The sequence below is a fragment of the Cannabis sativa genome, unplaced genomic scaffold (assembly GCF_029168945.1).
Source record: "Cannabis sativa cultivar Pink pepper isolate KNU-18-1 unplaced genomic scaffold, ASM2916894v1 Contig3, whole genome shotgun sequence".
Taxonomy (NCBI): Eukaryota; Viridiplantae; Streptophyta; class Magnoliopsida; order Rosales; family Cannabaceae; genus Cannabis; species Cannabis sativa.
Window position 1 is genome coordinate 667,134 of NW_026870039.1, and position 12,446 is coordinate 679,579.

Consider the following 12,446-nt stretch of genomic DNA (forward strand, 5'->3'; position numbering starts at 1 on the left):
GGCTGCTAACTCTACTTTGCCATGGTGTGTGATGGGTGATCTAAATAATGTTCTCTCACATGATGATAAAAAAGGGGGTAATAGATATCATGAATTTTTAATTCAAGGTTTTCAGCAAGCTTTGGCAGATAGTGGTCTTCAAGATATGGAGTTATGTGGCTATCCTTTTACCTGGGAGCGAGGAAGGGGTATCATTCATTGGATTGAAGTCCGATTGGATAGGGGGTTAGCTAATCCAGCTTGGTTGAATATGTTCTCATCTGCTAAACTTCACAATCTTGAAATATCTACTTCGGATCATGCCCTGATTCTTATGGAGCTGGTTCCTATTGTTGGCTACCATTTTTCTAAACGGTATCGGTTTGAGAATGCGTGGTTAAGGGAGCCTCTTTGCTTTCAACTTATTAAGGACAGTTGGGAGCTTTGTGGGAATGATGAGGTTACGAATAAAGTGAGTTTTTGTGGACAATAGTTACGTGTGTGGGGAAAGGAGTTCACGAGCAACTTCAAAGATAGAATTAAAAAGTGTCGAGATGAGGTGCAAAGATGGAAGTTGGGTCGAGATGATGTCTCAGTTGCAAATTATAAACAAGCGAAGAAGAACTTATCCGAAGCTTATATTCAACGGGAGGTATTTTGGCGTCGAAGATCAAAGCAATTATGGTTGCAAGAAGGGGACAATAATAGCAAGTTTTTTCATGCTTCAACTACTAATAGAAGACGAAATAATTTTGTTACAAAGCTTAAGGATCAATCTGGTGTTTGGCTGGATTGGAATAGTGGCCTAGATTTGCTTATGGTTAATTATTTCAATGACCTTTTTTATTTTTCTCAAACCGATTGGAGAGAGGTTACTAGCAGTGTGCAAAACCGTGTTTCTTTTGAACAAAATGCTGATCTGCTGCTGCCAATTTTAGAGGAGGAAGTTCGCAAAGCATTGTTTCAAATGCATTTGGACAAATCTCCAAGACTCGATGGAATGACCCCAGGATTTTTTTAGAAGAGTTGGCCGATTGTTAAAGGTGATATTATCCATATGGTAAGGCAGTTTTTTCACCATGGGTTATTTCCTTCAGATCTAAATAAAACTATTTTGGTTTTAATCCCTAAGAAGAAGCATCCTATAGATATGGGGGATTTGATACCCATTGCTTTATGCAATGTTATATAAGATTGTGTCCAAGGTGGTGGCTAATAGACTTAAGAACGTTATGCCAACTATCATATCCAACACTCAAAGTGTGTTCTTATAAGGTCGTTTAATTTCAGATAATATTATGATTGCTTATGAGATTATGCATCATTCGAAAAGAAAACGAAAATGGGGGATGGTTATATGGCTCTCAAGCTTAACATTAGCAAAGCCTATGATAAACTTGAGTGGGGTTATCTCCATGCTATGATGGACAGGATGGGCTTTGATGGGCGATGGATAAACTTGGTTATGCAATGTCTTTGTTCAGTCTCGTATACTATCTTGCATGGAGGGAATGAGTTGGGACCTATTGCTACTCAACGAGGTTTGCGTCAAGGTGATCCGTTATTGCCTTACCTTTTTATTTTATGTACTGAAGGCTTCTCTAGTTTGCTGCGAAGTTATGAGTAAAGTGGTTTGCTCACGGGTTGTAAGATTGCTCGAGGTGCGCCAGTCATTTTTCATATGCTTTTTGCGGATGATAGTTATATATATTATAAGGCTACTGAGGAAGAAGCGTACAATGTAAAGGAGTTGTTGCACACTTATGAGGCGACTACAGGTCAAAGAATTAATTTTGCTAAGTCTTTTGTGTTTTTTAGCAACAATACAAATTGTGCTCTACATGATGCTATTTGTGCTTCGTTGGAAATCTATGAAGCTGATGAAAATGGGTACTATCTAGGCCTTCTATGTCCAGTTGGGAAGAATAAGTATACTATTCTCGGATTTGTTAAGGACAAGCTTCGTAAGAGGATACAAATAAAAAAAAAACCCATTTTAAAACTCCACATACGAAAAGAAAGTTGAAAATGTCATGTTTTTTTTTTTTTGTAAATAGCCTTAAACTCCACATATAATTTGAAAACGGGTCGACCCGAAAAAGAAAGAGAAAAGATCGTAAAAGGGTCAGCTCAGGATTTAATGCCCCAGTTTAGTTACAGGTTCAGAGTGTTGGAGAAAAGGAGAACAGCCGGAGGACTAAGGAGTTAGTGTTAAAGTTCAAAATGGCGGACGAATCTACTCCCCCCATTAGGCTTATGAATTTCATATCGGAGGACCAGGTTTGCTAATTTAAACAGTTACTACTGATAGTTTCTTAAATTTCAAACCCTAAATCAAATTCTGGGATTGGGACGATGATTTCAACAGTTGGATGAAACCAAGAAAGCTAGGGGCGAACGCGTGGAGGATGGCACTGCCCAGAGGGATAGACCCCTTTACGAGGTAAGCTTTTAACTATTGCATTTCTTTTGTTTGTAATTATATATGTATGCATATGAAAATGAAAATATATCCTATATCTAAGTCATTCGTGATGCTACAGATTTTAAAGGAAAATAAAGACAAAAAGGATGCTGAATTCAACGAACGCTTTAAGCACAGTGAGTACTTTTATTTTTCTTTTAGTTTTGTGACAATTGATTTACCAAAGATTGTTACTTGGGCATTTTTGTGTCACCCAAATCCTTGCTTTTTGCATTGCAGGACCTCCTAAAGCTTTGGATGATGATGAGACCGAGTTCCTTGATAAATTAGAGCTGGTAAAAGCTTTAAATGTGTTTTTACTGATTATTAGTGCGTGCTCTCTAGTTAAGATAGCTCATAACTTCAAATGTCATACTTTAGCATGTCCTCATTTGATCAGTCAACTGCTTTATCAAAGTCATAATACTTGTTTCTTGAATTATATTTTCTTCTTACACTACTTCTATGACATCTTGTTTTGCTTTTTCAGTCTAAGAGGGAATATGAACAGCAAGTGGCCAATGAAGAAGCCCAACAACTCCGGAATTTCCAGGTACATTTAGTAATTCTTAATTTTTTTAGAATTTTATTTCCAAATTTTGTAGCTGTAGTGTACACTTGGCGTACTCTTACCCTGTGCATAATAATAATAATAACAAGAAAAATCCCTTTTAAAGATATAGAAAGTGATGTTGATAAGAATAAAGATCTCAGCCAGGGAATTTAGTGAAATTTAGTGATCAATAATAACATCACAAAGTTTTTTATAGGAAAAAAAAGGCTGTAACTTTGTATTTTTTGAATTTCCTTGTAGTGAACTGAATTGTGTTACTGCTAAATATTTGTTGGTTTTGATTGAAACCTAGATAGGCAATACTTACATACATTATTTAGGCTGATGAATGTGAAGCTTGGCATTAGTATCTTCAGATTAGAGATGTTGGTCATGCTAGTTGAGAATCATAGAGTTTGTCATAATTACTCTTGTGTAGGCATGCTTTTATGGGTTATTCATGCTTCAGAAATATGCGATGAAGTTTTGTCAGTCTGTTGGCGGTTGTCTTTCTTAGCTATTTGTTGTCTAGTACATTGTTCCAAACAACATAGTAAATGGGCACTATTGATTGGAAATCAAATTAAAGCTTCAACTTTATTAGTGCTGTGCTTTTTGGTACAGGCAGCAGTGGCAGCCCAATCTATGATCGTCCAAGATTTTGAGGAAACACCACCTGTTCCTGTAGTCCAGGTTACTTTCTTGATCATATATACATATTCTTTTATCTCTGTGATTCAGCATCAGCATTTGGTTTAGGAATTTATGGTTACAGAGCTATTTGTATGTGTATATAGTTTGTAATTAAGAAATTTTGCCAGAAAGAGAAGAAGTAACTGTCTGTTTTAATGTGTTAGAAACTTAGAAGAGAGCTATTTTCCACTTGGTCACAGTGTCTGTAATGGTTTATGTTGAATGAAGATACATCTGTTCTGCAGGAACAGAAGGCAGCGAGAAAGAAAAACCCTCATCCGCGTCCATTAGGTGTGATAATAAAAGTGAAACCTCAAGCAAAAAAAGCTAAGTTGGATCAGGGAGATGTTATAGAGCTGCCCTCAAATGAAACAAACATTTGTGATGTTGATACAGAAAAAAGATCTCAGCCAGCAAATTTACCTAGTCGTGATAATGATAAAACTAATGCTGTTGTGAGAACTTCTTTAGTTTCATATAGTGATGAAAGTGAAGATGATTAGGCAGTTTCATGATTGATATCTTTGAGGAAACAGATTTAGCTATTTCAATGAATCCCTTTTCGTCCCTTTAGTCTTAACATTAATGGGCAAGAAGAAATCAGGTATCGGATTTGTGTTAACATGATTTTCATTTGGAAGATTGAACCAAAGAAAACTTGTGGAAACTGGAAATGGAGATGAAAAAAAAAAAGGGATAATTGCGGCAAAAGTCCCCAAAAAATTAAGGTTGATGGAGATTAGTCCCTAACCTCAAAAATTGGCGGTAATAGTCCCCAAATCACATTTTTTGTGAGTCCGTTGGTCCCTCTTTTTAATTGCTCCGTTAAACCCAAAGAAATGACACATATCAATTTTTTATTGGTCTAAATAATAATTTTAATTAAAAAAATTTAAAATAATATAAAAAACAAAAAAAAAATATTTTAAATTCATAAAATAACTGTTGCTTTTTCTTTTTCCTCTTCGTCTTCTTCACACACCCCAACCATGACCCTCACCACACCCCATCCCCAGCCAAGTCGACCCTCACCAGCGCCATTCCCAGCTACGGTCGTCGACGTCAAAGACAAGCGAGAAAACAAAACACCAACACTGTATCAAAACCCTAAATTATTTAAAACTATTTAAAATTTTTAAAACTATATATATATGAAATAAATTATGTATTTTATTTGATGATAGCTAAATAATAAAATTGAATCAAATTTTAACATTATTAATTTTTCAAATAACTTTTTTTTGAAAATATGAGAAGTTAGATATAAAATAGGCCAATTTGAGCTAATGATTAAAATCTAGGTCTTATATGTCTAATATTTAAGATAATAACGAGTACGTCGTGTTCATGCCTCCTAGACTCATGTCGTGTCAAAAAATTCAATTCATATTTTATGTAAAAATAAAAATACAAATAATAAAATTGGGCGACTTTATAAATTTTTAGAATGCAAATAATACTCCATTTTATTTACTTGTTTTTCTTATTTTTACAGCACTAGCACCATATAATTTTCTTATATTTTATGTAAAAATATAAATATAAATAATAAAATAGAGCGACTATATAAATTTTTAGGATGAAAATAATACTCCATTTTTTTCAAACTAAGCATGCATTTTTTCACTAAGTCACAACATTACTAAGTTTGCCGCTAGTACCAATCTTGTTCTTCACACTCTAGGTAGATACCTCAAAAAATAACAAAATAAAAATAAAGATCTAAATCAGTGTAGTTCTACATGCCTAAATGAGCAAGCAACTCGTGTTGTGTGTTGCCTTATCAAAGAGAAAAAAAGAAACTCGTGTTGTGTTTGGTAGGGCAGCATGGTGCACTATGGCAGCGCAATCTAGGCACAAGCAAGGTAAGATTCCAATACACACCAAGCTTTGACTTTTGCTATCTTCAATTTCATTCATTCATTGCATGTGCCTGCCTTTAAAAATCACATTATGAAAAGCACAATCAATCTACTTAAGACTTTGGACACACTTGATCGTCATTGCTGACGTTGAATTTTCATTTAATTTAAAATTAGTAATCAATATATTACCATTCTTGAAAAAAAAAATACTATTCTCTTACACTATGAAAGGAGATGACAATAGTGACTTGTGTTGTGATCCAAAATATAACACCACCTTCTTAAATTGATCAAACAATAAGATTACATTTATAAACAACCCAACTACTTGTGAAGATTTCACTTTTTCTTTTGGTACTATATATCGTTGAAAATTAATTTGTATTTATATGAAATATATTAAACACGAAAAAAAGAAACGAATGATTTTAAACAGTCTTGGCGCTCATATGAAGTGCAACTAAGGAAGCATAAACACCATCATGGATGTTAATGAGAGTGTCATGCTTCCCTTTTTCCACTATCACTCCGTTCTTGACGACAGCAATAACATCGGCGTTTTTGATGGTGGATAGCCTATGAGCCACCACCACCGTCGTTCTGTTAACCATCACTCTATCAAGCGCGTCTTGCACCACCTTCTCTGACTCTGCATCGAGCGCGCTTGTTGCCTCATCCAATAGCAATATCTTTGGACTCTTTGCTATTGCTCTTGCTATTGCCACCCTTTGTTTTTGTCCTCCAGACAGTTGCACTCCTCTTTCTCCCACAATTGTATCATAACCCTGTTCATCGAATTTCATTTAATCAACTGTAAATAACTAACTAATATTATGTAAAACATAAACATACAATGGTACAAGCACAATGTCTCAGACTCTCACCTGATGTAAGCTACTAATGAACTTGTGGGCATTTGCCAGTTCTGAGGCTGCTAAAATCTCAGCTTCACTCGCTTCGCCTTCCTTCCCATAAGCTATGTTAGCGCGAATGGTGTCATTGAACAAAACAGGCTCTTGGCTCACTAATCCCATCTGTTGCCTCAACCATTTCAGTTTTAATTTCTGAAGTTCAACTCCATCCAATGTTATGTGTCCCGAGTCAGGATCATAAAACCTCTGCAACAAAGCTATAACTGTTGATTTCCCGCTCCCGCTTTCTCCAACCAAGGCGACCGTCTGAACCAAATAAAACCAAACATATTAGTTAACTAGAAACAGCTCAACTTCTACTAGTAGTAATGTCAAATGAGAAATGATTATTGTTTATTACCTTGCCAGAATGAATAGTTAAACTGAGGTCCTTGAAGATTTGAATATCTGGTCTTAATGGATACTTGAAGCTCACATGACGCAGATGAATTTCTCCCTTCACATCATTTAAGGTCTCCCCAGACTCATCACTTGGGTCTATCTGTGATTTGCGGTCTATTATGGAGAATATAGAAGCTGCAGCAACCTTAGCTTTACTTGAATCAGGAGCAAAGGAACTTGATTGAGATATTCCCACTGCAGCCATTGTCAAAGCAAAGAAAACCTGCCAAAAATCACCAATACCTTACTATTAATTCTTCTCTTTCTCTCACTATTTATATAAATATAAATTTGTGTGTGCGAGTATTAACAATGGTTTATATTGTCAAGTCTGATTATTACCTTGAAAACGTCTGAAAATGTAATTTGTCCAGACTCAACAAGTCTGGCTCCGGCATAGAAACTCGTTGCATAGACACAAAAGAGTAGAAGAAAGGACACCCCAAATCCTAAACCACTGATCACACCTTGCCTTATCCCTGTCATCATAGGTCCCTCACATTTCTTTTTGTACAAATCCATTACTTTCTCTTCGGCGCAGAAAGAAGCAACAGTTCTTATGCTCCCCACTGCATCATTAGCTACTTGACTTGCTTCTTCATACATCACCTGCAACCATATAAATATTCTTCTATTATTTAAAAATTTAAGCAATATTATGATCAGTTCCAACATGACTAATTTCTATTTAGCAACTAATACCTTTGCATCAGCACTGAATCCTTTCATGAACTTTGCTTGAATGTATCCATTAACTCCTATTAATGGAAGTAGGACTAGAATTATAAGTGCCAACTCCCAACTTGCCAGAAAAGCAATTAGCAAACCAGCAACAGCAGATGCAAGGTTCTGAACCAGTAGCCCGAGTGCATCCCCAACTAAGGCACGCACCATTGATGCATCAGCAGACAGCCTAGCCCCAACTGCACCACTTGAGTGCTCTGGCTCATCGAACCATCCTACTTCCATGTTAACCACTTTCTCAAAACACATCACTCTTATGCGTTGAATTAACTTGCTCCCTGCTACAGCAAAGAAGTAACCACGTGCTGGAATTGCGACTAACGATACGATACCAAGAACCAAAAACATCAGTGCCCAAAACTCAGAATCCTTCTTCTGCTTGTGAGATTTTTCATAGAATACCTTTATCATACTAGAAATAAGCACCCCAAAAAGTGGAAGCAAAACACCATTAATGATGGCAGCTATAGCTCCTATGAGAATAACGGGTATCTCTGGCTTGTTAAGAGCAGCAAGGCGGATGAGTGAGACACTTGGAGGTGATTCTGATACTTGTTCAGGGGACTCTGTATCTTTCATTGTAGTGTCATGGATTCCAGTAGGTAAACCAAATGAGACTGAAAATGAATGGCGACTGCTATTTCCTATTGATGATCCTCGGCTCAGAGATCGAATGATTGACCCTCTTTGACTTGACTGTCTAAACGATTCTGTACTAATTTCAGTTTTGTTTTGATCACCTGTTTGTTCTGATTCCTTGTTCACTTCTTGTAAGCGTATAAGTTGACTATAAGCTCCTTCCGGGTCTTTGACTAACTCATCATGTGAGCCTGAGTATCATCAGTTTCCAAAATGTTAAGTGACATAAATATCTTTACATTAGCTAAATTAATCATAATAAAAGTTCAAGTACCTTTCTCAACCATCTTTCCTCTATGAATGACAGCAATGGAATCAGCGTTCCTCACGGTGCTCAAACGATGAGCAACCACCACAGTGGTTCGATTAACCATAATTCTGTCCAATGCTTCTTGCACTACCCTTTCAGATTCTGCATCAAGTGCACTTGTTGCTTCATCCAAAAGTAGAATTCGAGGGTCTTTCAATATGGCCCTCGCAATTGCAACCCTTTGTTTTTGACCACCGGAGAGTTGAGTCCCATGTTCACCAACCATCGTGTCAAGGCCCTGAAAATAGTTTTACATTCCTATCCCATGTAAGACTTACAATGTTTTAAGAGGGGTTTCACAAAATAGACCTTTTCTTATTGCCACTCTGAAAAATAACTCTGTGATAATTCTTTGCAAAGTAACCTTGCTGACATATTAACATCCTATCAAATATATTTGATCTCTTGTAGGGAAAGTTACTTAGCAAAAAATTGTCCAAAAGTTTACATTCACCAATTACTCCATGTTTTAATGAATAAGTGTTTGTAAATTTGAGGAAAATAGAACGAACCTGAGGCAACTTATCAATGAACTTAGCTGCATTTGCAAGTTCAGTCGCAGCTTTTATGTCTTCAGTAGTTGCATCTTCCTTTCCATAGGCAATATTTTCCCTGATGCTAGCAGCAAATAGAACAGGTTCTTGACTGACAAGACCAATCTTTTGACGAATCCATTTAAGCTGAAACTCCTTCAAGTTGGTGCCATCAATCAAAACTTCACCCGAGTGAGGATCATAGAATCTCTCAATAAGACTTATCACAGTGGATTTCCCACTTCCACTTTGGCCGACCAAAGCTGTTGTGGTGCCACTAGGAATCTCAAGTGAGAAACCATTGAAGATTTGCTCATCTGGTCTAGCTGGATAGCTAAAGTAAACGTCTCTCAACTCTATGTCTCCGCGAACATCATCCAAAACTTTTCCGTTTGTGTCATATGAATCAATCTCTGGCTTCCTACTAATAGTCTCAAACATCTTAAACGCTGCAGCTTGCCCAGCTGCAAATGCACTCATGCAAGGAGATGCCTGCCCGAGAGACCTGAGGATAAAACACGCTCTTATCTATCCATCTTTCTATCTGTGAGTAGTATATGGATATGTAAAATGAAAAAAAATCACAACTCACATGGATCCAGTCAAAACAGCAATGATGACATTCAAAACATCACCACCATTGTATCCTTTTTCCCTTATCATCTTCACTCCAAACCATACTGCTAGAGCATAGCTTCCAAAGATGACAAACATGACCAAACCAAGGCCAAGTCCAGCGGCTGTGCCTTCAAAAACACTTGATTTATAAGCACTGACGAGAAACTTGTTGTAGTTTATTATTGCTTGTTTCTCTCCAGTGAATGATGCAACCTAGACAAACAACAAAACCAATAAACGTGCTAACATGGTAACTGAAAAACACTGTTGAGTTTAGTACTTGATAATGATGACTTACAGTTCTAATAGAGCCAATGGTCTGTTCAACTACATTAGCTGCTTTTGCATAGGCAGTTTGTCCCTTAGACGCCATCTTGCTTATAATCAAAGCCATAGCTGCACCGGCCATAACCATAAGAGGAATAGAGGTCATCATAACAAGGGTGAGAAGCCAGCCTTTGAAGAAAGCTATTACGAAGCCTCCAATGAATGTGGATATCAGTTGAATAAATTTTCCAACCTACAAAATAAATAAGATTCTTCATCAAAACATGAAGACTACTACATATAGTCTTTCTTTCCTTCTTTCTATTTGTATTACGAGATATATGGTACCTTCTCTCCCATGGCGTCTTGTATGACAACAGTGTCACCAGACATTCTGCCAACCACTTCCCCTGTGTTAGTTTCTTTATCAAAGAAAGCAACATCTTGTCTAAGTATGGTTTTCAAATACAAATTTCTAATTCTTGCAGCTTGTCTTTCTCCTGTGACCATCCAGCATGCCACCTCTGCCAGACCAAATCAAACAAACATGAGAGAGAGAGAGAGAGAGAGAGAGAGAGAGAGAGAGAGAGAGAGAGAGAGAGAGAGAGAGAGAGAGAGTACTACTACTACTTTACTACTTACGGAGAAATGCTGCCACAAGAGTCGCCACACCCAAGTACACAAATTTTAGACAGACCTGATATTTTGGGCAGAACCAAGGTGTTATAAACAGACATACAAAGATGAATGAAAGTGAATACATGAATCAAAATCATTTTTCTTACCTTAGAAACAATATCAACAACATCTTTGCTGGTTTGGTTGTTCCCAAAAGAATTGATCATCTCTCCGAATAGAATGGTCATAACTGGCAGACCCAATCCATTACCAATGGCACCCAAAGTACCAGCAATCATCAAAAAGATATCAGTGGTATCTGCAAAGGAGAAGAGCTTGTGAAAGGGAATTTTCTCATCTGGTACTTTGCTCTTCTCTGACTCTTGTTCCTTTTCTTCATTATTATTATTATTTTTATTACTCTTGGTAGAGTTCAAAGCTGTGTCTTCTTCTATCTGGGTTTTGGAGGAGCTGGCCTCACCCTCTTGGCCATTCTCTACTGCCATGGCTCAAAACACTCTTAGCCCCAATATCCAACTGCACAAACAAGTAGCAAAGGAGAACACAGATTATTAATGACCAAAAAGTCTTTTGATTGAGCACGAATGGAAATGGGGTGTGTTTATATTTCAAATCAAATGGTTAAAGAATCCGACATCATAATATAATCTAGAAGCAGGCCTGTAAGTACTAAAGTTAAAAGGTAAAAAACACAGAGCCAAATTTTTTCTTTTTTTTTTTTTTTGCTGAAAAGAGAAAAAAAAAAGGTTGACTTGGTTTTGCAGGCATATGTATATCTTTAGGCTCAACACAACACCCTTGTTTTGTTTTAATATCTCATTTCAGACAAGACAACACATGCGTTCAAGTACAATAAGGCTAAGCATAGTTATTGAACAAGTAGTTCCACAGCCAAAAATACAAAACATCTGAGCTTTAAGCCAAGATACACACAGAAAGTACAAAAGAATGAAACTTTGTTTGTATTTGGTAAGAATTGAAAGAATCAGTACACTAAAATTCAAAAGAAGAAAGAAAAAGAAAAAGATTTCTTTTATTTTTGAAGTTTGAAGATGTAAAAGGCCAAAAGGGTACCCAGCAACTGTGGAAGTGGCTCACAACTGCGGCTGGCGACTCCTTCAACTTTTTTGCACAGAGAGAGAGAGAGAGGTGATATGTCATATATCAAATATGGTAATATAGAAAATATATATTTATATATAAGTTGAGAGAGAGAGAGAGAGTAAATGATTCGTTGTTGCTTAATGGGCAAGCATCTTCATATATAAAGTATTCGATATAATAATACAAAGGAGGGAATAGCTGTTCCCATCTAAACCTTGTTGTTATTATTATTTGGTCAAAACTGCGAAGTTTCGCTTCACAAAATTCTACATTATATATATTATACTTGTATTAAATCATATATTATATATTATCACATCATTCATTTCTATTGAATAAAAGTTGTTGGTTTAACAATTTTATTATTTTTCTATTCACTTAAAATTAATTATTAATTAGTTAAAAAATACTGTCAAATTAATTAATTAATTAATTAATTGTTATTTTAAAAATTTTATTATTATTTTACTTAAATATTTAAATTTAATTATTTAAAAATACCAATTAAATAAAATATATATTTTTATATAAATTTAAATTTGAATTAAAGGTTAAATTAATTAATTATTTTTTTTTATAAATCTATTAATTATTTTACTTAAAATATTTAAATTTAATTCTTTATTTTATTATTTATTAAAATACAACATAATTATTTAAAAATATTAATAAAATTATAGGTAAATATTTTTGTATATAAGTTTAATTTTAAATTTGAATTAAAT

General features: G+C 35.6%; 2 protein-coding genes across 2 annotated transcripts; one reads left to right on the forward strand and one right to left on the reverse strand.

The window, feature by feature from the left end:
* The first annotated feature begins 1,920 nt into the window (after window positions 1-1,920).
* On the forward strand, window positions 1,921-4,257 carry LOC115713524 (uncharacterized). The gene is made up of 7 exons (XM_030642021.2): window positions 1,921-2,259; window positions 2,348-2,422; window positions 2,523-2,580; window positions 2,684-2,739; window positions 2,934-2,996; window positions 3,621-3,689; window positions 3,935-4,257. Exons 1-7 carry the CDS (start codon window positions 2,203-2,205, stop codon window positions 4,190-4,192), a joined length of 636 nt encoding a protein of 211 aa, XP_030497881.1. The 5' UTR covers window positions 1,921-2,202; the 3' UTR covers window positions 4,193-4,257.
* Window positions 4,258-5,691: 1,434 nt separating this feature from the next.
* LOC133033148 (ABC transporter B family member 11-like) lies at window positions 5,692-11,862 on the reverse strand. Its single transcript, XM_061107760.1, has 13 exons — window positions 11,692-11,862; window positions 10,764-11,133; window positions 10,621-10,675; window positions 10,327-10,502; window positions 10,010-10,231; window positions 9,686-9,924; window positions 9,073-9,598; window positions 8,525-8,798; window positions 7,570-8,441; window positions 7,210-7,476; window positions 6,827-7,090; window positions 6,439-6,732; window positions 5,692-6,339 (listed from the first exon to the last, which is right to left on the reverse strand). Exons 2-13 carry the CDS (start codon window positions 11,100-11,102, stop codon window positions 5,983-5,985), a joined length of 3,885 nt encoding a protein of 1,294 aa, XP_060963743.1. The 5' UTR covers window positions 11,103-11,133; window positions 11,692-11,862; the 3' UTR covers window positions 5,692-5,982.
* Between the last annotated feature and the right edge of the window lie 584 nt (window positions 11,863-12,446).